We start from the raw sequence: 26,052 nt of genomic DNA, 5'->3' as shown, positions 1-26,052 counted from the left end.
AATCCAAAGGAAAGACAATATGCTCAAGTGGTATTAAGTGGTCTTTTACTCTTAAGCACATTTGTAAAAGCTTAAAACAATGCACCCGAGAGCTGAAGCCAGCGAGACCTTCTGCAAATTTAGGAAAGTGACTTCCCCCAGGAACGCGTTTGGAGGCGTTTAATTCCAATTCATCTTTATGCCTAACATGGGAAATGTCAGGATTCTTAGGCACCGGACTGTAAAGCACATAACATATTCATGTGTAATCTTAAATGGGCAAGTACACTTGGGTAAGAAAACAAATCCATTTTTAAATAGGGTAAATTGTTCAGAATAAATGGGCTGATTTGTCCTAAAAAGCCGAATATTAAGAAAAACAAACCTATCTGTACAAGGACACGTTTGCTTTGTAGCTAGCTACTGTCTCTTGCTAATTTTGAAACAAAATGCCACACTTAATTAGCCAGCCACATCCGCACCCTGCGTGGGCCTGATGGGGGGAAATGGCATTAAGGAAAAGGCTCCCTGGGGCTCTATTAGTGCCCTAATGAGACGGTGGGGGAGGGGCGGTGTTGGGAGGGGGACAGGCGGCCACTATTGCCATACAGCCTTCAGCAAGTCCAGGATCTGGGCCTCCTGGACCCATGGGGTGCTCTCAACTGCACACTAATTGTCAGGGGTGTCTGGCCACAGCTATTCCTACTGGGTCCTCGGCAGGAAACAAATGTAGCAACAATCCACACATGCACAGCTGAGCTCCAGCTCTTCCTCTAAGGTCTGAATTACATCCAAGGGGGAGAAAATATGCCCACAATATCACCTAACTGTTGTCAGTGATTTCATCACCGGCAACCAACAGATGGAAGGAGTATCGATTTTCAAGAGGGCAGAAAGCGGGGAGCTTCTGCAAACTCCAGACTGGTGAAGTTAATACCAACCCCTAAATAAGACCCCACAGCTTACTGCAGTTATTCAACACACACTCAGGAAAAGAGGGTCAGTTTAGAAGCAAGCAAGGGCTCACCAAACATGGGTCATTTCAAACCATCGCTCCTTGAAAGGGAAAAAGCTGATGTCTAAGTTGCAGCAAGCTATCTGTCAAGGTCTCCTACAATAAACACATTAACTAGATGGAGAGATACGGGCTGGACTTGAAGTTGGTTGAAAACTAACTAACAGGCCACCATTAGCCTGGAGGACGCTTCTGGTAGCATGTCCAGGGGACTCCACGCCCAGACTGAGTCAGGGTGTGGAAGGGGCTGTGATCACTGTGAGGGGCCACACTGGCATACAAAAAGCCTTCAACAGACTGCCAAGGGATTCTTAGAGATGACAGGCATAAAATCCTACTGCTCTCGTTTGTGCAGGGGGGAAAGACTGGAGTTTTGGTTGACAAAGAAGTAAGTGAATGCAGTGTGATTCATTCCTCAGAGGAGCGAATACAACCTCAGGCTAAGTCTAGACACTATCTAGAACAAAGGAGGTGATAAGCTGACCCTCCGTGCTCAGGTCTGGGGACTACTCTTCCCAGACAAACTTGGAGAGGGTCCAGACACAAATGGCCAGGATGGCGAGGAAACTTGAACCCACACCGTAAGAGAAGTGGTCAAAGGGCCCAGGGAATCGCATTTGGCAGGGAGAACTGTCTCCATTCTTTGAAGGCTGGCCCGTCCCCAGGGAGAGAATGGCCGGTGTCAGAAAGGCCTGCGGGGAGATGGGAGCGTGTAGTCACTAGAAACGCCTCGGCAGAGGCCGGTGACCGCTGTGGGCCACGCTGTCACGGGGTTCGCGTGGATGACCCTCGCGGACACCTGCCGTTCTGCTGGCCCGGCATTCTTGTCCCCTCCCTCTGGTAACACACCTGATGCTCAGTCCACCTGGCTCGTGATCCCACCTGGCTACACAGGTGTGCATGTGAGTCAGGTCTGGCTGCCAAGCAGAGTATTACACACTCTGGCCGTACTGACAGGTTCTGGGATGGAACGGTGACCAGGCTGGCCTCCTCCTGCGGGGGTCCTGAGACAACTCTCTCTGCCAAATGCGATTCCCTGGGTCCTGCCGTCATCACTCGGAGGACCAGCCTGCCAGCGGGCGGGCCCACACAGAGGCAAGCAGAGCGCAGAGATGGAGGGGCAAGCTGTCCTGTGGACAGCATTTGAGCTCCCCGATCCTATAAGGTGACCCACACCTGGGCTTTTCGGCTATAGGAGGCTAGGACACTTTCAAACTCCAGACCGAGATAAAGGGGGAGATATGGATAGGAAAAGGTTGGGAATGTGGCAAGGAGGTAGACCAAGGACAGAGAAAGTTTCAATGGAGGGGAACAATAAATAATAGTCTTTTTTAACCTAAACTATCGGTTAAAACTGTAGAGACATAGCTACCAAATGTAACGTGTAGACCTTATTTGGATTCAAACAAACCAACTTAAAAAAAATTATGAGAGAACTGGGAGCAACTGAATGCTAACTGGATATTTGCTGATACTAAGGAATTACTGACTTGTTTAGGGATGATAGGATATTGTGCTTGTGTGTTTTTAATAGAGTTACTCAGTGAAATGTTTATTAAGGAAACAGATCCGCCGTCTGGGAGTGGCTACAATGGAGTTCAGTGAGGGGTAGGTGGTGGGTGTCCATGGGCCGGCGATCACCCCACCTGGGTGCTGGGTACATAAGGGCTCACTGCACTATGTCCCCTACCTGTGTGATATTTGAAGTGTTCCATAATAAAAAGTTAAAATAAATGGCAGGAGAAATATGCACAAACCAGTGTCTCTCCCCTACTCTCTCCCGGCTCAAAAGCAAAACTAGAATCCATTCAGTAACCCTGAACACCCAATTAATCAAAGAGCTGGCCTGGAGTTCTACTTACATTCAAAGGCATAGGTAAGTCCTCAAAGCAACACCTGACAAGTAGTTATTGCTGTCTTAGTAAGAAACTGAAGGGAAACCAGATTCTGCGATAGGCCACTAGATGCAAAGAACCAGGTGCTTGGGGAGGGGGGGGGAGGGGAGAGAAAGAAAAAAGCTGAAAATTCTTTCCTCCTGTCATATGAATAACCATAAAATATGGAATGAAACCTAAGAGCCTGGAGTAAACATTTAAATGGCACTTACAATGCTCCAGGCACTGTTCTGAACACTTTTCAAATGTTAACTCATTTAACTCTTAACGTTCCTGTATCGTAGATACTATCGTCTCCATTTCACTGACCAGGAACTAGTGACACACCTGTTAGGTAACCTGCAGCAAAGACACATTGCTAGAAAGTGACTCAAGCCCTAGGCCGTTTTGCTCAGTGGATATTGACGGTGTGGGCCGCAGACTGAAGGGTCCCGGGTTCGATTCCAGTCGAGGGCACTTACCTCGGTTGCAGGCTAGATCTCTAGAGCTCGTGTGGGAGGCAACCAATCGATGTGTCTCTCTCATATCGATGTTTCTCTCTCTCTCTCTCTGTCTCTCCCCTTCCCTTCCACTCTCTCTAAAAATCACGGGAAAAAATATCCTCGCGTAAGAATTAACAAAAAGAAAGAAAGAGATTCAAATCCAGGAAATCCAGACCCAGCATCCATACTCATCCGCTATGCAACAGATTTTCAGCATTCACTTATAGTACTGGAATAATTTTGAAGGCCTCTGGATATAAATGCTATCAGTTGCAGTCAAGCACGCGCCCAAAGCTGGAAAACGCTGCCCTCACCCCCGCAATCACTGCCATTCAGAGCTCCGAGGGCACACTGCGCTTTTCCCTGACTGCACGTTGTTCTGCCCAATCTTTGTATTTCACATCAAACCCCGAAAAATGAGTAACAGATGAGGCAGCTGTGCTGTGAGCCACCACGATCAAAAGCAAACTGTCTTGACCTGATCTCATTTAAAGGGGGGCGGGGGGGGGGAAGGCAGCGTCTTCTGATTTTAAACAGACTAAATCCATTCAGATTTTTATCCCAGGGATATTGACCAAAAAAGACAAATAAAACACTGCAAACCCGATTCATCTGGATAAAATTCTCCTAGGAAAACAAAGAGGGAAACCCTACCCCTCGCAGAGCAAAACTCACCACGCCCTGTTTTATGACTATTCAGTGGTGACCCAAGACAAAGCATTATGAACTGTAGAAACGTTCCTGGAATTTACCTGGAATGGGTGTCCACACTGAAATAATCCAAGGGGGAGTGGGTGATACGTGGTAGAAAGGAAGGCCGACCCTGAGGCTTACATTGTTTTTTACAAAGGATTTTATGAAGAGTGGGTCATACAAACATACATTGTGTATCTGCTCCAAGAGCTATGTCCAGCGAGCAGCAGAAAATGTATGTTTGTTTTTAATCACTTATGCCACAGAACAAAAGTTTCCATTACAGGGTTTCACTCCAGAATAACAGCACTCAAGCAACTTTCAATTACTCTACTTCTGACTTGTCATAAAGCAGAAAGCACATGTTTGAAATTTCACTGGAAGTTAGAACAGCAGTTTCTGAAAACCTCATAAAAGGGAGGACGGATTTAGTCCTAGGCTCTCGGCAGGATACCTGAAGTTCAATTTTGTCTCTGAACAAAAGCACGAAAGCAGCCCTCGGGCTTTGCATAGGATGAAGGGGAGTTGGGGGGCACTTCACTGGCTGATCTAAAAAAAGAAGCCAAATCATTAAAAGGCCCTTAAAAACCACCACCACCACCACCAAAGGCTGCAACAGAAAAGCTCTGGCTGCCCTGTCTTCCAAGAAACAGCAAATGCTTTAAGCAGTTAAACTACCTCTAGCTTATTTCAGAGTCTATGCATATCTAGAGTGAATCCACACCCGGAGCCATTGGTTAAAAAGAGAACGTTCGGCTCCCTCCTCTTCCACGGAGAATGTTTGATGTGAACACTTTTTCAGACACGATTTCATGAACAGAAAGGACTGAGTTGAATTTAAGGGAGTTCCGCTGAGACCTTTCATCCAACACGGTGACCCTGATCTAATCATTGGTTCTCTTTGCTTCAATCCTCCAACTCAAACACACTTTGAAAAATTAAAACGCTTAATATCTACGGATCACTAGGTGCTGGAAGACGTAATATGCATGCATGTGGAGTTCCTTGGAAGAAAGAGGTTACAGAAACACCGACTACGCATGAACTGAAAAAGCGTAGAATGATAGGTCTGCGGACAGGAGGCTATTTTAATGGTCTAAGATTTTTGACGTTTCAGAAAATAGAGTGGAGTCTTTTCCTATTTTTAAGCACAGAATTACAGGGCAATGGAGTTTCGCATCCATTTGCTCATTTAAGTGCTCTTTAAAGCACTCATTAGAAACAAAAACAAAAACACCCACATACTGTAGATATATAAAATTAGACCATTTGATTAAGGCCCAACTATAACAGTAAATTTTTAAATCAAAGCTAAGTAATCGGGAAAGTGCACATTCCAACGCACAGGACGTGGACACTATCGAGCTTTCCAGTTACTGAGCCCAAAGTCACACGCAGCTTTCTGGGATCCAATTCTCAGCACCTACCCACTGACCATCTTCCCCTGCCTGGGGCTGGCTTCTGTCCTCAGGGAGCTTACTGTCTAGTGAAACAACAACAACAACAAAACCATAAAATGCCAAAGGCTCATCGCTAGCATCTGTATGCACATGATCGCTGGGTGCTTCCAAAAGCATCCTACCCAGAGGAAACAGAGGCAGGAAAGCTTCTCAGAGCAGGGAAACCGGGACTGAGTTTGGAAGCTCCCAATTCAGCCAGGTGGGAGAAGAGAGAGGACATCGCACAGGTGGGAGATGAGGGAGAACAGACCGGAGGATGCTCTAGAGCAGCAGTCGGCAAACTCATTAGTCAACAGAGTCAAATATCAACAGTACAACGATTGAAATTTCTTTTGAGAGCCAAATTTTTTAAACTTAAACTTCTTCTAACGCCACTTCTTCAAAATAGACTCGCCCAGGCCGTGGTATTTTGTGGAAGAGCCACACTCAAGGGGCCAAAGAGCCGCATGTGGCTCTCAAGCCGCAGTTTGCCGACCATGGCTCTAGAGCAGCGGTCACCAACTGGTGGTCCGCGGACCACAGGTGGTCCACAAGGTCCGAAAGGTTGGCGACCGCTGCTCTAGAGTCTGGACCTGACCCCAGAGATTATGGACTACTGAAGAATTCTTAAGCAGGAGGATAACATGATCAAAGTAGTCTTTGGGGGCTTACCATTCGCTCTGGCAACAGTCTAGAGCAGTGCCGATCAAGGTGGCTGTGCAGTCTAGTGCCTGTCCAGGAGTTGTTTGTTACTGGCCCGAGGCAATAGGCAAGTACAGGAATAAAAATGAGCACTTAAAAATGTTCACAGCAGCTTGACATTACAGCAACCTCCTTATTGAACAGGACAGAGGCCAGCCTATGGGTTGTCAACTCAGTGGGCAGATGCAGGTGATTCAAGTTGTATAGGGATCAGGTGTGGTAAGGCCAGGTGTATTGGTGTGTGACTGACTGGAAATTAACAACACGAAATAAAACTGATAATTGACTACCGACAGTGTGAGAAGCTAGTCTAGAGAATCACTTCAGAGGTCAGCACGGGAGGGAAGCAAGGAGCTCCAGGAGAAGGCTCTAGTCCACAGTGGTCTAATGAAACCTGAACTCAAGCAGTGATGACAGGGACAAAGAGAAAGGGTCAAAGTTGAGAGCAGTTAAGGTGATCAAATCAACAAGACTCGGTGGCCTTTGGATGTGAGGGGTGCCAGAGAATCGAGGAGGTCTCCTGGGACTCAAGAATTCTTATTTACGCCCAACTGGTGTGGCTCAGTGGATGAGTGTCGACCTATGAACCAGGAGGTCATGGTTCAAGATTCCGAGTCAGGCCACATGCCTGGGTTGCAGGCTCAATCCCTAGTAGGGGGCATGCAGGAGATAGCCAAGCAATGATTCTCTCTCATCATTGATGTTTCTATCTCTCTCTCCCTCTCCCTTCCTCTCTGAAATCAATTAAAAAATATATTTAAAAAATAATTCTTATTTACTTTTAAAATAATGGCAAGATATAAAGCAACAGTATGCAAGAGCTTCGTGAAAGTCAGATCAGCAAAAAGATTCTAAATTCATTGCCATTTTATTTTTTCTTCTTGTCTGATCGCTGTGGCTAGGACTTCCAGTACTGTGGTGAAAGTGGACAACCCTGTATTGTTCCTGTTCTTAGGGGAAATGGTTTTCATTTTTGCCCATTGAGTATGATGTTTGACATATACGGCCTTTACTATGTTGAGGTATGATCCCTCTATTCCCACTTTGCTGAGAGTTTTTATTCAAAGATGGGTGTTGGATTTTGTCGAATGCTTTTCTGCATCTATTGATATGATCATGTGATTTTTGTCTTTCAATTTGTTTATGTGATGTATCACATTTATTGATTTTCGAATATTGTACTTGCCTTGCATCCTGGAATAAATCCTACTTGGTCATTGTGTATGATCTTTTTAATATATTGCTGGATCCGATTTGCTAATATTTTGTTGAGGATTTTCGCACCTATGTTCATCAGGGATATTGGCCTGTGATTCTCTTTCTTTGTAGTGTCTTTATCTGGCTTTGGAATTAGGAGAATGCTGGCCTCGTGAAAAGAGTCTGGAAGTGTTCCTTCCTCTTGGCTTTTTTGGAGTAGTGTGAGGAGGATAGGTGTTAGTTCTTCTTTGAATATTTGGTAAAACTCCCCTAAGAGGAGTTGGGATAATTGGACAGGTAAATGCAAAAAAAAGAAGAAAGAAACTAGACCACCAACTTACATCAAACACAAGAATAAACTCAAAATGGATAAAAGAGTTAAATGTAAGTTGTGAAACCATAAAAATCCTAGAAGAAAACATAGGCAAAAAAATATCAGACATCTCATGTAGCAAATTTTCACTGATACAACACCTAGGGCAAGAGGAACAAAGGAAAAAAATAAACAAACGGGACTACATCAAAATAAAAGCTTCTGCACAGCAAAAGAAACCAGCATCAAAATGAAAAGGGAGCCCAACGAATGGGAGAACATATTTGCCAATGATACACCTGATAAGGGGTTAATTTCTAAATATATAAAATACTCATACAACTCAACAAAAGGAAGACAAACAATTCAATTTAAAAAAAAAAATGGGCAGAGGACCTAAATAGACACTTCTCTAAAGAGGGCATACAAATGGCCAAGATATATGAAAAAATGCTCAAGTCACTGATCATTAGAGAAATGCAAATTAAAACGACAATGAAGTGCCACCTCACACCTGCCAGAATGGCTACCATCAACAATCAACAAACAATAATGAACCCTAGTACATTGCTGGTGGGAATGCAGACCAGTGCAGCCACTATGGAAAATAGTGTGGCGTTTCCTCAAAAAATTAAAAATGGAACTGCCATTTGACCCAGTGATCCCACTTCTAGGATTATGTCATAAGAAGCCTGAAACACCAATAAGAAAGAAAATATGCACCCCCTATGTTCATAGCAGCATTATTTACAATAGCTAAGATCTGGAAGCAGCCCAGGTGCCCATCAGCAGATGAGTGGATACAAAAGCTGTGGTACATTTACACAATGGAACACTATGCAGCCCTTTGAGACAACATGGAGAGACCTGGAGATTATTATGCTAAGTGAAATTAGCCAGTCAGAGAAAGACAACTATCACATGATCTCACTTATATGTGGAATCTAATGAACAGAAGAAACTGACAGACAAAATAGATCCAGAGGCATGCAAAGGACTGAGGATTCTCAGAGGGAAGGGCGGGGGAGAGGGGTGTTGGGAAGAGATTAACCAAAGAATTTATATCCATGTATGCATAGCCCATGGACACAGCCAATAGTGTGGTAAAGGCCTGGGGAGGTGGGAGGAGAGGGTCAATGGGTGGAAAAGGGGGTCATTTGTAATACTTTCAATAATAAAGATAAATTAAAAATAATAATAAACTCACTGCCATTTTCTTTCAGTGCCTTTGAATAAGCATAATGGCAGATTAATGAACTACAGAAAACGGAGCACCTGGTGGTTAACTGCTCGCTGGGAATTCAGAACGTGAAGAAATAAACACATCCTATGCCCAGCCCATGCTGTCCCCTGAAACGATACCATGCAGTAAGGAGCTGGTCTAGTTCAGAGTGGGGCCAAGCCCTATCAGACAAAAAGCAGACCCCTCCCACCGAGGGGCTCTTCACCCCCCACCCCTGCTGTAAACAATAAAAAGCCTTCTTTCTCGAATGTGTGCTGATATGAAACCAAGAACCCCCATCAAAAGGAAGAGTGATAAAAAGAAGGTAAGCAAGAAAAAAAGAAAAACTCGAGTAGAATAAAATCAATGACCCTAACCTCAAAACCCACTGCTTTTCTCTGTGCTCTGGTGCACATTCCAACCCTTATCAAAAGACAAATTAATTAGCAAGAGCTGTGGACAGCTCTTCAGCGGGCCCTCTGCAGCCAACTGGAAGGAAGACACGGATTAAACCTGCAAAGGCTACAGGTCTGCGCAAAGCTATCCGACAGCATTCCGGAGCTGGGAAGGGAGGCAGTTCCGGCGAGGGGGTGAGGTTTGAACTGCTCCAGGACCCAGCACGGTCCATTTCCTCCCACGTGAAAGAGCAGCAATCCGCAACTTCCGTGCGGCCCAGATTGAAGCAGCCATCAGTAGAAGACACGCTTAATGGCTTTGGCACACCACAGAAGCATCACCAAGTGCATAATTAATCTCTCTCAAGAAGAGTGCCTCCTCATCTTCAAGTTGCTGCCCTTTAGCATGCCTAGGCTTCATGGACCTGCTGCCTCTGTGTCAAAGGCAAATACAAGTGTGGAGCTAGCTCGGTCATTATCAGCACTGTCAGTATTTTAAGGAACAGTACTTTTTTTTTTTAATAATTCATTTGCTTTTGTTTCATTCTTCCAGGTCTTTCTACTCAATTATAATCTTTTCGAGGGCAAATCTTTCAACTGCTTAACTGTATGCCCTTGTATGCTTATAAAAGTCATTTGTTTGGAGAGTTAAAAAAGAAATACACCTCATCACAGTTTTGCCATTCTATGGTGTGCTAGATTCCAAAGGCTCAAGCTGTGACATGAATTACTAAATCCCATGACAATGTGTTAACAAATAATAGCTAGCATTAGTGGGGCGCACACTGTATGCCAGGCACGTGTACATTATCTCGTGTAGCCTTCACAACAATCCTGTAAGGCAGGTGCCGTTATTATCTCCACAGACATGTAGGGTAACTTGTGCAAGGAGCAGAGCTAACAAATGGCAGAGCCAGGATCTGAACCCGGGCCGATGGACAAGAGCCCGTCTGAAGACAGCTTCCTTATGCAGAGAAGAAAAATGAGATTAAAAGATACATTACACATAATGGAGCAAGGAAAAAGCCTCTTAAGGAAAATTGCTCGTATCACTTTAACTGGACTGTTGTCTTTTATCAGACGGATCCACGTGGTGGAAACACAGTCAAGAGAGGGAACCGCTCCTGGCTGGTGCGGGCTCCTTACGCAGAAGGCAGAAAACCCCAATTTTCAAAGTTGTGCCTTTTTGCCATCTCTTACCACCTTGATCGAAACCGGTCTGTGAGTGTTGTAGAAATGGTCCTCTTAGTGGCTAGGGTATTCGGATTTAAGGGAGAGAGAGGTGGGAGAGACGGAGCGGTAAGACTGTTTGGGTTGGGATTCAGGAGAGTTCTAGGCCGCCCCTCTGATTTAGTCTGAACCAAAAGAACCACGCAGAGCAAGCAGCCCACATGGGGCAGCAAGAAGGTGCCACTTACCCTACCTACAGCAGGTAGACCAGGGATGCTGGGCCAGCGTCCCCTGACGCTGCTGCTCTCCTGCCCCAACACTCTCTTCCTTCCCCTTTGTCAGGCAGGACGTTCCGGACCAAGCCAGACCCCTGCAAACCTGTGCTCTTTGATGTCAGCACACCCACACAGACCAAATGTTTTCCATCAGGCATCCAAGCCAGGCAAAGCTGAGTCCTGTGGCTTTAAAACCAAAACCAGTGTTCTCCTCTGTGGTGCGGAAGTAGATCCTGGAGATCAACTATCCAGTTCTGAAAACTAAATAACTTCTAATGGGATGGATCAGAAATCCCAAAAGTCCAAATCTTCACCCCTTTCCAACTACTTCTCACATTCTCTCTCTCCAGAAATCGGAAAAATCTCTGCCAACCAAACAAAAAGCAAACCTACTTAAAACAAGTCTAACTGCCTGAACTTCAGGATTATGTTTCCTCACAAAACTGCTCTTATAAATTCACTCAAAGTTCTATTATCATCTAATTATAATTCCTGTACAGCTATTTATATGCGTGTACTTGGAAGCCAAAAAATGAAGCTTCCATTACATTTGCACCTACCACTAAAGCAAGTAGGAACAGGATGATCAATAATTCCGTCAAGAATTATTTTAAAAGATGCTGGAATTCTTTTATTTGCTGTTTTCTCACAGCTCCAATCAAGGTGCGAGGAGCTAGGCAAAATGCAGGCTTAACATATATGGTCATCCCCAGACTTTCTTACTACATAAAAGGGGAAATTAATAAAAGAAGAAAAAAAGAAATACCACACGGCATTTTCTTTCCCCACCATAATTTTTCAATTTTCTTTAGAGAAATGCCAGCCAATAACTAATTAGAACCATATCCTTTGTTATCCCAATGGGAAGTATACGAATGGTCTTAAAGAAAAAATGTTATGAGAACTTTTAAAAAATTAGTAATCTGGAACTTTTGGTTTATCTTCAATGTAAAACAAAATTCTCTTCTTTAAAGCTACTTTTGTAGTTGGTGAAACACGAACATGGTCCATCAACAAAAAGGTAACTGTTGCCCTGGCCGGTTTGGCTCAGTGGATAGAGCGTGGGCCTGTGGACTGAAGGGTCCCGGGTTCGATTCTGGTCAAGGGCACATGCCCAGGTTGCGGGCTCCGTCCCCAGTAGGAAGTGTGCAGGAGGCAGCCAATCAATGATTCTCTCTCATCATTGATGTTTCTATCTCTCTCTCCCTCTCCCTTCCTCTCTGAAATCAATAAAAATATAGTTTAACAAAATCAAAAAAGTAAGTGTTCATCCACCCAGCACCCTGAACTAGGGGTGCCCTGGACTTTTCACTGGTCTTATCATGGAATGGGCATCACAAGCACCCAAATTTCCAACAAGAAAGACAAAAGCTCAAAATTACTGAAAAGGAATTCGTCCTACATCTCTGGTATCGAGAGGGAAAGTAACCCCTTTCAAAGTGAGTGCACAGCTTTTGTAATTTTCAAGAGTATGTTTTCTGTGAGAAACACAGCTGGAGTCTTTTTACCTGGTTGTATCACCTCAAATAAGAATGTTTCTGGCATAAGATCTTGAGTTACCTATTCATGAACATCCAAGAACAGAAACTACAGACTCAAAACTGGACTTGTTTTAGAGAACTAAGTACACAGAAAAACTCTGAGCAAAAAATAAAATGTTTAAATACTAACTAACACACCATGGTTTGGGCATGTGCATCATTCTGAACTATATTGTCAACTGAGGGTCTGCCTTGTGTCATCCAGACTCATCCTGGTGGAATTAGCAGGTTTAGGCTAGGCCCGTGGTCGGCAAACTCATCAGTCAACAGAGCCAAATAACAGTACAATGACTGAAATTTCTTTTGAGAGCCCAATTTTTTAAACTTAAACTTCTTCTAACTCCACTTCTTCAAAATAGACTCGCCCAGGCCGTGGTATTTTGTGGAAGAGCCACACTCAAAAGGCCAAAGAGCCGCATGTGGCTCGTGAGCCGCGGTTTGCAAACCACGGGGCTAAGGCCTTAGACCACGTTTTTTCATGCAAAGGGACTGGCCAGGGCATAGAGAAGCAGGCATGGCCTATGTCATATCAAATATTCTTTTTCGAGAAAAAGCTTCAAGCATGGTCAAAACATCTCAATTTGCTCCACAGTTTTCCTCTCCAACGAATTTATTTTCCCCATTGTGAAAATCACAGTAGGCGCTAGGTCTGTCACATTTTATCGTTACTGTATGTTTGCAAAAGCTAGAAGTCGCCGGGGTTGCCCAACAAGGACATGACTTTACACAGACTCTGGTCTATAACAGACACTTGTCATAAGGATGGAAATATTACTTGGTAAATCACTTTCTGAAGATTATTCCTCCCCAAAAGGCCTATAAAAAACCCCACTAAGGAAACAAAGGGTTCCACATTGTAAAGCAAAAATGGACTAACCATTCATACTAATGCACTACCAAACATATAAATCACAGATGGGCAAAATCACCTAAAAAAAAAAAAAGGCTAAAATGCCAGGTTTTGCCTCTGTGTGGTTCGTGAGCCCATGTCTTTCCAGTGTTACATGTACAAGCTGCATTTGTTAAACTGTATTTCATCCTTTAAATCCCAAGTCTGTACCTTAACACTGCTTCAGGATGGATGATTTACTGGAGACATTTGGGGTCACAGTATAAGCCGTTTGCTCTCACTAAATCTAAATCATGCTTCTCAACAAGAATCTATACACACAGAAGAAACACATGGCATGCCATTACCATCCTCCCCAGAGGAACCTAAAGGCCCCAGAACAGCCCTTCTCCTGTCCACAGACTGAGCTTCTCAGAAAGGGAAGGGGCTCAATTCACACGTTGCATACGAATTAAGCAAGAGCACCCCAAAACTTTTTGTTTAGACTCATGACAAAAGTTCCTGAATTCATTTTATGAAAACAGACATCTTCATCCAACAGATACACTCAAAAACCCAACCTAACTTCAGCAGCAAACTGGGAGGAATGAGAAGTTGACAGCGAAGTATACATTTCCCCAAACCCTCGTTCTGCCGGTCAATCCGCACCCATGGGATCAGTTCAGCATCTAATGCGAAGCATGCCAAGACGACAGTGGCCCACCAACCAAGCAACTAAGATCTGCAAGGACGGGTCTGCTCCTGTGCCTGGGAGGAAGCTGCAGAGGATGGCTGGACAGCCAGACCAGGACAAGCTCCTGGGTGGCCACTAGTTCAGGCCGGGGTGCAGAGCTGGTGAGAAAGGGAGGGGAGTGAGTTCCCTTCTTGCCCAAAGCCGTGGTCAGCGGCCGCCTCCCCGGGGCGCGCAGGGCAGCCTGACCTCGGCCTCTGGGTCCAGGGTCCCAGGGGGAGAGGTCCCAGGAAAGCAGATTTCTCTGGAAAAGAAAATAAACTTCCTGGTTTGGGCATTATGGGTAGGGGGCTAGCGCCCTCCCCCACCCACTACAGATATCCGAGAGGGGTCGAGCGGCTGAGGGACCAAGAGGCCTTTCCCCCCGGACCCCCGCAACTCTGCCCGGTAGGGGTCACGGGGTCAGGACCCCCCTGCGCAGCCACCCCTTACGGGAGGCTCCCAACTTGTGCAGACAGGGCTCTCGACTCCTCAGGACGCAAGCCGGGTTTGGGGGGCCGAAGGGTGTCAAACTTCCCCCCTCGGGCGCGGCCTGGCATAGGCACCAAGGAGTTGCCGCAGGAGACCCAAGCCGGTGGGGTCCCGGGATGGGGGGCGGCGCAGCCAGAGGAAGGTGAGACTGAGGGGCAGGAGGGGAACTGCGTGCAAAGATGGAGGAAGGGACAGAGGGGACGGACCGCGGGTGGGTTGGCGGGTGGGGGGCGGCCGAGAACCCGGCTCCCGGGAACGCGCGGGGTGTGCGCCCAGGCCGGGGGCGCCGCCGAGGCCCGCGCCGCTCACCTTCCTGTGCTTCTCCTTGTAGGGCAGCGCCAGCCACGGCATGTCTCGCACGAAGTCCTGCCACTGCCGCTGGTCCTGGTCCGAGGACACGAAGACGATCTCCAGGCGGCGCCGGGGGTCCGGCTCCGCGGCCGCTCCGGCCCCCGGCCCCGCTCCGGCTGCAGCCCCCGGCCCGGCCGCCGCGTCCCCCCGCAGGCGGCCGTAGAAAGCGGCCAGGCTGGCGCTGAGCTGCGCGCAGGGGGCGCTCAGGCTGCAGCCGAAGTAGAGCCCGAGCAGCGAGATGCCGCGGGCGCCCAGGGAGTGTACGTCCACCTCCTCGCCGCCGCCCGTCACCAGCTTCTCGCCGAGCAGCTCCTCCAGGAAGCCCGACATCCTGGCCCACCGCAGCCCCGGCACCGGGCGCGCAGGCAGCGGCGACCCGCTCCCTTGGTCCGCGCGGCGGGCGGAGGCGACGGCAGCAACGGCGGCCGGAGGAGAGCCCAGCCCACACGGGGGAGCCCAGCCCACACGGGGGAGCCCCGCCCACCCAGGCCCGCCCACGCCACGCCCCCTCCGGCCCGCCCAAGCCACGCCCCCTCCATGGTCAGCCCTGGCTGCCCGGTCCGCCCCAGCACTGTCCGCGGCCGCTGGGCCCTGGGCGCCGGCTTACAGCCCCGGCGTGGAAGCTGACCAGCACGCTCCACTCCGACGGGAATGCCTGGGGCCTAAGGAAGAAAGACGGGTCCGCTGAGCCCGCCTTCCAAGGCTGCTGGACTTAGCCTTACCCTTCCCTCCCCAATTCTCAGTTCTCTCCCGACTTCTCCAAAGATTCCCACGGTCCCCCCACCCGAGTTCTCTTACCCTTCTTATTCCTCCCTCCCCTCTCTCTCTCCCTGCACAACGCATAACCCTTCGGCCGTTTCGTCCCCCACTGACCTCCCCCTTGGAAGGCTTATAGGACTTACCACCTTCATGACAAGTATTTTCTCAGGCTAGGTCTTGCGCAGCACTTATTTTTCTGTGTGTGTGTTTTCTATTCTCTAAGAGGATTGCTGTATTTCTTGTGTCGTTTCTGATCTGGTGCTAGGCACACGTGGGGGGTCCATAATACCTGTGGGTTGATCGCAGGTCATACTGTGGGATTTCAGTCCACAGTCTGCAGCGGCCGTTCGCCACCGGCGAGCGGCTGTCCTCCATCTCCACTAATGTATGCTACAGGTGCCGCATACATGTAAATCAGTGCGGGCTGCTCTTCGGAATGGTTCCATCCCTTATACCAGGTATGTTGATAATTGAGAAAAATTCTAGGGAATTGGTTTTTTTTTTCCAGTTGGCAAGATGCTACCCTATGCTTAGAGAGAACATGGATTAAACAGGTGGTCTGTGGCAAGTCTTCCGGCCACACACACGAAAAATTTAATGTGTACCACGCCCACCCGCCACTTATGACCTTCAATGTGTGTCCGCTCAGAAACCAACAACGCGGTAAAAAGAAAAAAAAGAAAGAAAAAACACCCGCTCTTCTCACCGCCTTCCACCCGTCTTTCCGAAGTTATTTATTGGCTATTTACCGCCATCTAATGGAAAGAGTGAAAAAGAAAATGACAAGAAAAAACTAAAGGAGTTCATCACCACCAAACCAGGATTATATGAAATGCTGAAGGGTATTCTTTAAGAAGAGGAAGAAGAAGAAAAAGTAAAGATAAAAATTATGAACAACAAAATGACAACAAATACATACCTACCAACAAGTGAATCTAAAAATCAAGTGAATAAAAAAATCTGATGAACAGAATGGACTGATGAATATAATAGAATCAGGGACATAGAAAGGGAGTGGGCTGACAATTCTCAGGGGGAAGGGGGTGTAAGGGGTGCGGGAAGAGATTGGACAAAAATCTTACACCTATGGATGAAGACCGTGGCGGGGGGTAAGGGCATGGGTTGGGGTGGGGAATCAGGTGGAGGGGAGCTATGGGGGGAAAAAAAGAACACCTGTAATAATCTGAACAATAAAGATTTATTTTTAAAAAATGAGATCTACAGAGCCCAATACTATTTGAAAAGAGATACTCGGCAGCCAAGCCGAAATTTTATTTCATAGCAGCTTCACACGCACACAAACACACACGCAAATCACAGCATGTAAACCCCAGATTATAACCATAAGCTTTTGGCACAAATTTTCATGCCTACGGTTCTCAATTTTTCTAGGATAGAACCAGGAATTTTACTGGTTTTCAGCTCAGTGAAATGTTACCACATAAACCCGTGCAGGAAGTGGAGGTGAAAACCAAGAGTGAACTGGCAATCTCTAAAAAATTATGTTCATTTTCTTAGTATCTACTTAATATTGCTGCTCATTTCACAAATAGGATCTCTGAATTGAGGACCGCCTTTAAGCAAGGAAGAACCTTATCACAAAGGCAAATTCTGAGTTAATTTTCAGTGTCATACCAACATTCTGTGCCATTGCAGGGACAGTGTTACAGACAGTCCTCGGGTTACGTCAGACTCAGCGTAGTTCGTTTCATGGTTACATCGCCATCTCCCATTTATTTATATAAAAAAAAAAGTTCTGTCATTTCGACATATGTACATATGTGCTTTATGTTTTTTATTATTTATGTACCACAAGTAAAAGTCAGGAATTGTTATCTTTCTTTAAATTTTTTTTTTTTTTTTTTTACTGTTTCACTTCATTACTGCTGTGTATGTGCTCCATGTGAGTGACGTAGGTGCTTATGTAAATGGGTTCTGACTTACGGCAAAAATCGAGTTACGTCACACCTTAGGAACAGATCTCCAACGTAACCCAAGGACCTACTGTATTATAAAACACAGAAAGCATCACTTTTTGGTGAAAACATGTTAAAGCACCCAGCCAGCATGGCTCAGTGGTTGAGCTTCAACCTATGAACCAGAGGTCATGGTTCGATTCCCGGCCAGGGCACATGCCTGGGTTGCAGGCTGGGTCCCCAGTGTAGGGCATACAGCCAATCAGTGAATCTCTATCAACACTGATATTTCTATATATCTATCCCTCTCCCTTCCTCTCTGAAATCAATAAAAATATCCTATATAATAAAAGCCTAATATGCAAATTGTTCAACCAGCAGTTCCACTGCTTGCTATGACATGCGCTGACCATCAGGGGGCGGTGCGGAACATAGCGGAGCCACAGCCACCAGGACCACAAGAGCCGGTCGGGTTCCCCATGGGTTCTCGCAGGAGCAGTGTGCAAGGCTGGCTTCCATGCTGTGCCACTGGGAGGCCCAGAGGCCCATGCTGTGCCCTGGCCCGCAGCGTCTGGCCACACTCACCGCATCTCCGCGTGGGGTCTCAGGCCGTGACTCAGGCAGACGGGGGCACATGGGGGCCCTGACCCAGGTGCTGCCCAGGGCCCAGGAGCTGCCAGGGCCCAGAGGTCAGCTGGGACCTGCCCTTTCACACCAGATGCTCACCCTTCAATCGCAGGCCAGGCCTAGGGACTGCACCCATGCATGAATTTCGTGCACCGGGCCTCTAGTGTATGTATAAAACAACATGTTAAAGCTATTAAAACAGACATTAAATTATTTGATATCTTTTAAAATTCTATAAATACATTCATGCTTTATCTTCTCACCCAAATCATGTTTGAAATACCTGTGGGTGGGTTATATCAGGCACCCTTGAAAGCATGTGAGACAGATAGATTCCTCTAACATTTTCAAATGAACACTGAAGAAATATGAAATGACGATAAGCTTTTATATTCTACGGAAGCCAAAGGACAATTTGGTGTGGAGGTAGGTGTGGAGGGAATTTGGGGGATTGCAAATTTGGGAAAATAGTGAAGTCATTATTAAAGTACTTAACTTTGGTAAACCAGGAGCAAGCCTGATATAAAGAGGCGGTTTGTTCGACATTTCACTTTTATTATTTTACAGGAAAGCACTTTCCACTGGAGTGTGTCCAAACCAGCATCTGGCACCTGGGAAAGTGAGAGTTTGAGCAAGCTGCACATGAAATATAAATAAAATTTAGAGAATTGTTGGTGCAGCAGGCCTTGGTTAGAAGCCAAATATCACAGCTGCCTTTTAAGGGGCGTGGAAAGAGGGGATTTGCAATGGAAATGATTCCAAAATCATAATTCTAGTGGGTGTTTGTTACAAGAGGCCCAAGGAGACTCATTGGGCTTCCTGTAAAGAATAGCCAACATCCTTTGGGTTACTGAAAGCACTCTCTCTGCTTATGTAGATCAAGACACACACTTAAAAAGAATGTCCTGCCCAGCCAGTGTGGCTCAGTAGTTGAGCATCGACCTATGAACCAGGAGGTCATGGTTCGATTCCCAGTCGGGGGCCCAGGTTGTGGACTTGATCCCCAGTGTGGCGGGGAGGGGGGGGGGGTGCAGGGGGCATCCGATCAATGATTCTCTCCGATCATTGATGTTTCTATTTCTCTCTTCCTCTCTGAAATAAATAAAAAAATCTACACTAATAAAAGAGAAACATGCAAATTACCATCACTCCGCTATGCCCAACAGCCAATCAGAGTGAGTATGCAAATTAACCTGAAAAGATGGCAGCAGCCCCGCCCCCCAGCTGCTCCAGGCCTGTGGGAGTCGGAGAAGTCGGGCGCCAGCGCCTGAGGCTGGCTGCAGCCAGGGAGACCAAAAGCCTCCTGCCCCATGATCCCAGGCCGCAGCCAGCCAGAGAAGTCGCCCACACTGCATCCCAGGGAAGATGGAGAAGCCGCTCACCTGCGGTCCAGGCGCCAGCACCTGCGGCTGGCTACAGCCTGGTAGACGGAGAAGCCGCCCACCCCGCAGTCCCGGGCGCCAGCACTTGCGGCTGCAGCCCAGGCGAAGCCACCTGCCCACCATCCCCTGTGGCTGCAGCCGGCCTGGGTGCCTACGGCTGACCAGAGAGAGGGAAGCCTGGATCCCGGGTGCCTGTGGTCAGCTGGAGGAGGGAATCCTGGGTCCTGGATGCGGGGCTGAGGCAGAGGTGGTTAGGGGCAATCAAGCCAGCAGGGGAGCAGTTAGGGATAATCAGGCTGGCAGGCAGAAGCAGTTAGGGGCAATCAGGCAGGCAGGTGAGTGGTTAGGAGCCAGCAGTTCTGGATTGTGAGAGGGATGTCTGACTGCCAGTTATCCCCTGAGGAGTCCCAGATTGGAGAGGGTACAGGCCGGGCTGAGGGACACCCTCTCCGCCTTCCTCCCCCCGCCCCCCCCCCCCCCCCCGTGCATGAATTTTGTGTACCGGGCCACTAGTTATATATATATATCTCCTTACTGGTATTTAGTTAGTAATGTTACATAAATTGACTGGCTATTCTGAAAATTATTATTGTTCTAAAATAATTATTAAGGAGCTACAAAATGCCTGACATTGTACAGAACATACACAATCACAACATTTTCCTATTGGGAAATGGCATTCTACGGTACATGATGTCATACAAAACATGCAAAAAAAATATATATATATGTGTATATATATATGTCATCTTTAAGATTCATAAATCACATTCCTTGGTCTTCGGGTGTAGTAGCATTTGTGCACGAAGATGTGTGTGTACAGATGTTTATTGATACACTGGTGAAATTAGAAAAACACAGGGAAGAGGCTAATTGTGAACCAAAGAGGATGATTCAGTTATGGCACTTTCATTAGGTATACAATCTGGCCATTGAAAAGAATTAAGGAGATTTCTCTGCACACTTATTAGTCTCCATTCTCCAGAATTTATATATGGAATTGCCTAGATTAGGTTGTTGTAATTTCCCATTGACCTTAATCACAGGGTATGGTAACTAAGAGACCTCCCATGTGTCAGACATGCTCTGTTTTTCCTCCACTGTAGACTAGTAGTCCAATTTCCCCTTGGTAGTCAGGATCAGTCACCCCACCCAGCAGAGTAACTCCCTTCTTTGCCTGTGAATTCAGAGCTATGAGGAGCCCAAAGTGGCTGGGTCTTAACTTCCAGTGCAATGGAATCATTGTTGTGCCTCCCGGTGGGAGCATTTTCCCCTTTGGAATTAAGCAAAACCTAAGTTTGTAGGAACAAGAAACAAAATTGTCTAGTGGGTACCTGGGGAAGAAGCAGCGAGGAATGACACTCCCATTTCCACCCCTTGGTCCCTGGACTCGTCACATACACTGACATGGAACATCTCTATGATGCAGCACAAGAGAGAGTAAGGTGCAGAATAGGAGGACATACTAGGCTACCGCTTGTAAATTTTTAAGTGGAGAAAAATACATATGCAAACATAATGTTTACATATGCATGACATTTATCTGGGAAGACATGTAAGAAATAGTAACAGATTTCTTGGGGAAGGGAGCTGAAGGAAATAGATGTGAGAAAAATATGGAAGCTCTAATTCCAATCCAAGAAAAAAAAAAGTACTTTTTGAAATTTCAAATAGGACTTATTCAAAAGATCACATACTACAAGTGGAGGAAGGAAGGTTTAAAGGACAGCAGGACATCTCAAAATGAAAGAGAAAAAACGTCTCACACACAAAAATTCAAATTCTGTTATAACAAAACTGCTAGCACAAAATGAACATTTTTGTAATATAAAAGCTTCCCAAATCCCATAGCTCAAAAACGAATTGACAACATTGGAATCAAAATTGATTCAAACAAAACATTGTATTCCATTTAATTGAGAGTTCCCTGTAAAAAATTTTACCTGTAGATGAATGCTATTTTACAGTTCTTACACCTGTTTTATCTTTTCCTTTTGAAAAGGCTGGTCTTTTGCAGCAGATGCACTGGTAAGGGAAATTGCTTGACAGAGAGGTGAGTGAAGCAAAATATAGAGGTGAGACGTGAGAAGGATAGAGAGGAAGGAAGGGAAGGAAGGGTTACAGCAGAAGTATGGGGCTTGTACTGACACCAACTTGATATGTAATTTTGGGAAGTAACCATTCTTGTTCATTTTACTGTTCACTTTGTCTCCCAGAAAAGCAGAAGGAGTCTAGTTCTTGAAGCCTCCTAACTCTTTTTCTGAGTCAGAAGTGCAAGGAGCTAGAAAATCAGAATGCATATTTCTCTTTGCCTCCAATACTTTTCAGATCAAATCTCGGGATCACAACTTGCCATCCACGCGCTCCTATTGCAGATATAGCCCAAGTGTCTGATTCATCAACCAAGTCTGAAGTCGGTCCTAGCAACCCACCAGACTGCCAGACTGTTTGCCAAACCTCCAATAACGTTTGTAAGCAAAGCCAAAGCAACAGCACAAGGGATAGCAAGCAAATCTGGGTTGTTGGGTATGGGCGAGTAAATGAAACTCCCAAACATTGATGCTGAGGGAGAAATCTGCTCCAGAACATGAAGACCTTGAACATGAAGACCTCTGGTCCTGTTCCCAGAGCCTTAGACTCCACCAGAATCAGGCTGGAGTCTAAGGCTCTGGGAACAGGACAGGGTACTTTTGCTCTCATCATGGCTACCACAGGTCAGCGGCAAAAAGAATGAAGAAATAATCATAATAATAAATATTTTCTAAGAATTTATACTCGACTGAGGACAGGACACAAGTCAAAGAAATGACACGAAGTCAAAAACTCATCTCCCAAACATGAAAGAGCACAGGTTATTAAGAACAATTCTGAGCGCCCTAGCTGGCTTGGCTCAGTGGATAGAGTGTCAGCCTGCGGACTGAAAGGTCCCGGGTTTGATTCCGGTCAAGGTCACATGCTCGGGTTGTGGGCTCGATTCCCAGTAGGGGGCATGCAGGAGGCAGCCAGTCGGTGATTCTCTCTCATCATTGATGTTTCTCTCTCTCTCTCTCTCTCTCTCTCTCTCTCTCTCTCTCTCTCTCTCTCTCTCTCTCTCTCTCTCCCCCCTCTTCCTTCCTCTCTGAAATCAGTAAAAATATATATATTTTTTTAAAAAAGAATGATTCTGAGCCATCACTTCTAGATCCAAAAGAGATAACTGGGAATGGAAATGTTCGACTAAGAACTAAACTTGGACTGAAACATAAGTGTCTTTCTGGGCACGTGTTATAAAAGCAACACACTGAGTTTAGATTCTGTCCTGGCACGGAGGGGAATTCTGAGCAGGGACATAATCACGTTTCTGTGCTGAGAGATCGCTCTGTGGGTGGTTTGGAGAAGAGCAAGGCAGGAGGCATGAAGACCAACTGATTCTATTAAGTGAAAAATGATTAGAGCCCAGATATGGCCGTGGCAGTGAGTATACAAAGGAAGGGGACGGGGGATTTGAAAGCTATTTAGAAGGCATGTAAGGGATGCAGGAAGCAGGGCATCTAAGTCTAATAGAGCATGGATGCACCATTCACCCGGATGGTAAACAGGAAGAGCGGGCTTGAGGAGGAAAATAAGGTCTAATTTCCGTCCACCCAAACTCGGGGATCCCAGGACAGCTCCTGCCTGTGGGCACAGTAAGAGCCACACCCCCTTAGGGAGCGCTCCAGTCTGCCTCTCAGATCTGCTCCCCTGACCTCGGGGTGGGGGTGCGGACTGACCTGGAGATCTGACTTTTGTTCTAACTGCTCCCCTGATGTGTTGTTCAGGCTGTTCCTTGCTTTCTGAGGCCTCCTGCTGGGGCATGAGCCCTCAGTCCTTTTGCTCCCAAGTCACAGCCCAGAGGGTTCCCTGCTAACCTTCATGCTGGTGCTGCCTCCTGAGACCTCAGGGAGCCCACCGTATACCAAAGTGCCTTCTCTTGGGTGGAGATGGGAGTTTCCCCCTAAAACCCAGGTTGGCTTCAGCATGCTGAGTGCTGGTCCTACTCTCAGTCCTACAAACTCTTCTTGTCCATATGAGGCAGCAATGCCCAAGCAGGTTCTCATTCTGCTGTCTGGCCAGAGGCCTGCCTGCCAGTGTTCCCGGCAGGTGAACGGCTCCCTCTCGAGTGGCAGGTGGCTCAGTGTGGCTAGCTGAAGAAGTTCTAACAAGCTTTTGCCACGTGGCACCTGAGAGAGCAAGATGGCTGGCCAGCAGCTCTGCTGGAGCCATTGGAGAGAATCTGGCCAGGGCTCTTGCTCTTGCTGCGTCGGCTCAAATGGGCAGGTCTGAGCCGGAAATATGGCCTCGATATGGGCTGCCAGTGTTTGTGTCCGGATAGGAAGGATACGGGCTTCATAAGTTGGAGCAAGTGAACTTCCTTGAATGGGTCATTCAAGACATATCTACCTGACTGCAGAGACAATGCTAGCTCTTTGCACATAAAATTTAAAAGAAAACTTCAATCATGAATGTCTTCATGTGGAAAAAAAGGAGTTATAACAAAAAATACAAAAAAAAAAAAACCAAACAAACAAAAAAAAAATACAGACCTCCACTCACCCCGCCTGTTCCATGGTCTCAGCAAAGCCGCACTCGGGCTGCTCCACTCCTAGAAAAGTTCATTGTCAACCCAGAGCACGTCCAGGCTCTCCTTCAGCTGCGAACGTGCTAGCAGACACAGAAAGCTCTCTGTTCTGGCAGGTGGCGTGTGGGAACGGGATCGTTACTGGTTTTGTGCTCCATCCAGGTCTTCCACTGGGCAGACACTCCTCGAGGCCTCCCCACCAATCAAGCTCCAATTTTGGCCTCACCTGGTGGACATGGCCATGGGCTGCTGCCTGATCTGTGCAGCTGAGCTCCTTTCTTCAGAGCTAAACAAAAGACCGGTAGGAATCAATGCCTTTTTTTTTTTTTTTCCCCACAACAAATTGGCCCAAACTGCCTGGCTGGTCTGACTAAAGTGGTTGAGTGACAACCTATGAACCAGGAGGTCACGGTTCAATTCCCAGTCAGGGCACAAGCCCAGGTTGCGGGCTCGATCCCCAGTGGGGAGCATGCGGGAGGCAGCTGATCTATGATTCTTTCTCATTATTAATGTTTCTATCCCTCTCTCCCTCTGCCCTTCCTCTCTCTGAAATCAATAAAAACGTATTTTTTAAAAATTGGCCCAAACTCTTGAACACCAGCCTTTTGAGCAAGTGAAACTTACTTTGGGATTAGAGATGAAATTGGCAATGTGCCACCTTTCCCTTCTTCTCTGGCCCACTGCTACCCCGCGGTGGGACCCTAGCCCATGATGTACTCCAGGCTTCAGTGAGCCGAACAGTTGTGCCCCGTCTCAGTGGAGCTCCGAGTAGTGTGAATCTACTTTCAGTGAGAGGTCATTGTAGACAATGATGTAGACTAGTGGTTCCCGAAATGTGGTCCCCAGCCAGCAGCAGCAGCATCACCTGGGATATGCATATTTTCACTCCCATCCCACACCTTCCAGAATCAGAAACCCTGAGCCCAGCAATCAAGAGTTGGACAATCTCTTCAGGTGCTTCTGATGCCCCCTAGAGATTGAGAACCACTTATGTAAACTGAAGGTATTGAGCATCTGCATGGACTAAGCCTTTCTTGGTCCAGCAAGCCCAGCCCCCTATTTAGCCAAGGCCCCTCTCCTCCATGAATATGGATAGATTTTTCTGGTAAATAACCTGTCCTGGAGGCAGAGGGGAGCAACCTGCAGTTTCTCAGAGCTGCATGTGGGGAGCTGGTCCAAAGTCTGGTGGTTGCTCTTAGGCAACTCCTGGCCATTAAAACCCCAAGACCCTTTGGCTGGAGGCTCCACACCTTCTGTTTTACTTCAGTCTTCTACAGTTAGAAATGCCAAGCTCTATCCCATCTGTCACCTCATGCCAATAAATGTCCTCTTGCTGGGGACCTTAGGACTAGCTCCTTCAGTGGCCTGGTTGGAACAAAAGCAAGGTGAATCGTATGCTATGCTCCGCAGCACAGAGAATGCTGCCTATGTTGACTGGCTATCCTCACTGCCTTCTGTTTCCATGTATGTTTCTCTTAGTGGATACGCCCAAATCCATGCTAGTCTGGATCAACACAATAATTTGTGATCTATTTTAGTACCGTAAAAACTACAAAAGTTTTTTTCTGGGTTCATACATAGTACTATCTCAGTTTACCTCAGGTTCTGAGTTTTCAAGCTGGTAAACACTTTAACTGGTTCAACATAAGGTAAATTTGGCTTTTCATGGCAATTTTAGTCCCACATCCCTAATTTCACTGACAACAACCAGCTCTCCATCCAGACACAGTCACCTCCACTTCCTATCACAGTCCCTGATTTTTCTTACGCTTGGTTAGCTTCATTCACTTGGTCACTGATTTGTTGCCCCCCCCCCCTCATTAAAGGTTTAATTATTGAACAAAACAGTTACTCCAAACATTTATACCATGCTAAGCACTTTCCATCTCATCTCACACCTGCAAGGAATAGACTGCAAGGGCAGTGGCGAGGCGCCTCCTGCCGGCGTCCCGGCGCACTGCAGCGTTGCAGGCGCGCTACCGCTGCGTCCCCCGCGGGTCTAGAGCTTCCCAGGACCCGGGGACGCGAGCCAGCGCAAGGCTTCCTGGGAA

The 26,052-nt window shown here is 46.8% G+C and overlaps 1 protein-coding gene across 1 annotated transcript in view; it reads right to left on the bottom strand.

Moving 5' to 3' along the window:
• NXN (nucleoredoxin) overlaps positions 1-15,157 on the bottom strand; it is a 148,397-nt gene extending 133,240 nt beyond the window's left edge. Inside the window, exon 1 of the mRNA XM_079798875.1 lies at positions 14,679-15,157. Within this exon, the coding sequence (XP_079655001.1) occupies positions 14,679-15,050 (372 nt within the window). The 5' untranslated portion in view covers positions 15,051-15,157. The remainder of the gene's footprint in view (positions 1-14,678) is intronic.
• Between the last annotated feature and the right edge of the window lie 10,895 nt (positions 15,158-26,052).

Source organism: Cnephaeus nilssonii (genome assembly GCF_951640355.1).
Source record: "Cnephaeus nilssonii genome assembly, chromosome: 19".
Classification (NCBI taxonomy): domain Eukaryota; kingdom Metazoa; phylum Chordata; class Mammalia; order Chiroptera; family Vespertilionidae; genus Cnephaeus; species Cnephaeus nilssonii.
This window is presented reverse-complemented; position numbering and strand designations above follow the sequence as displayed.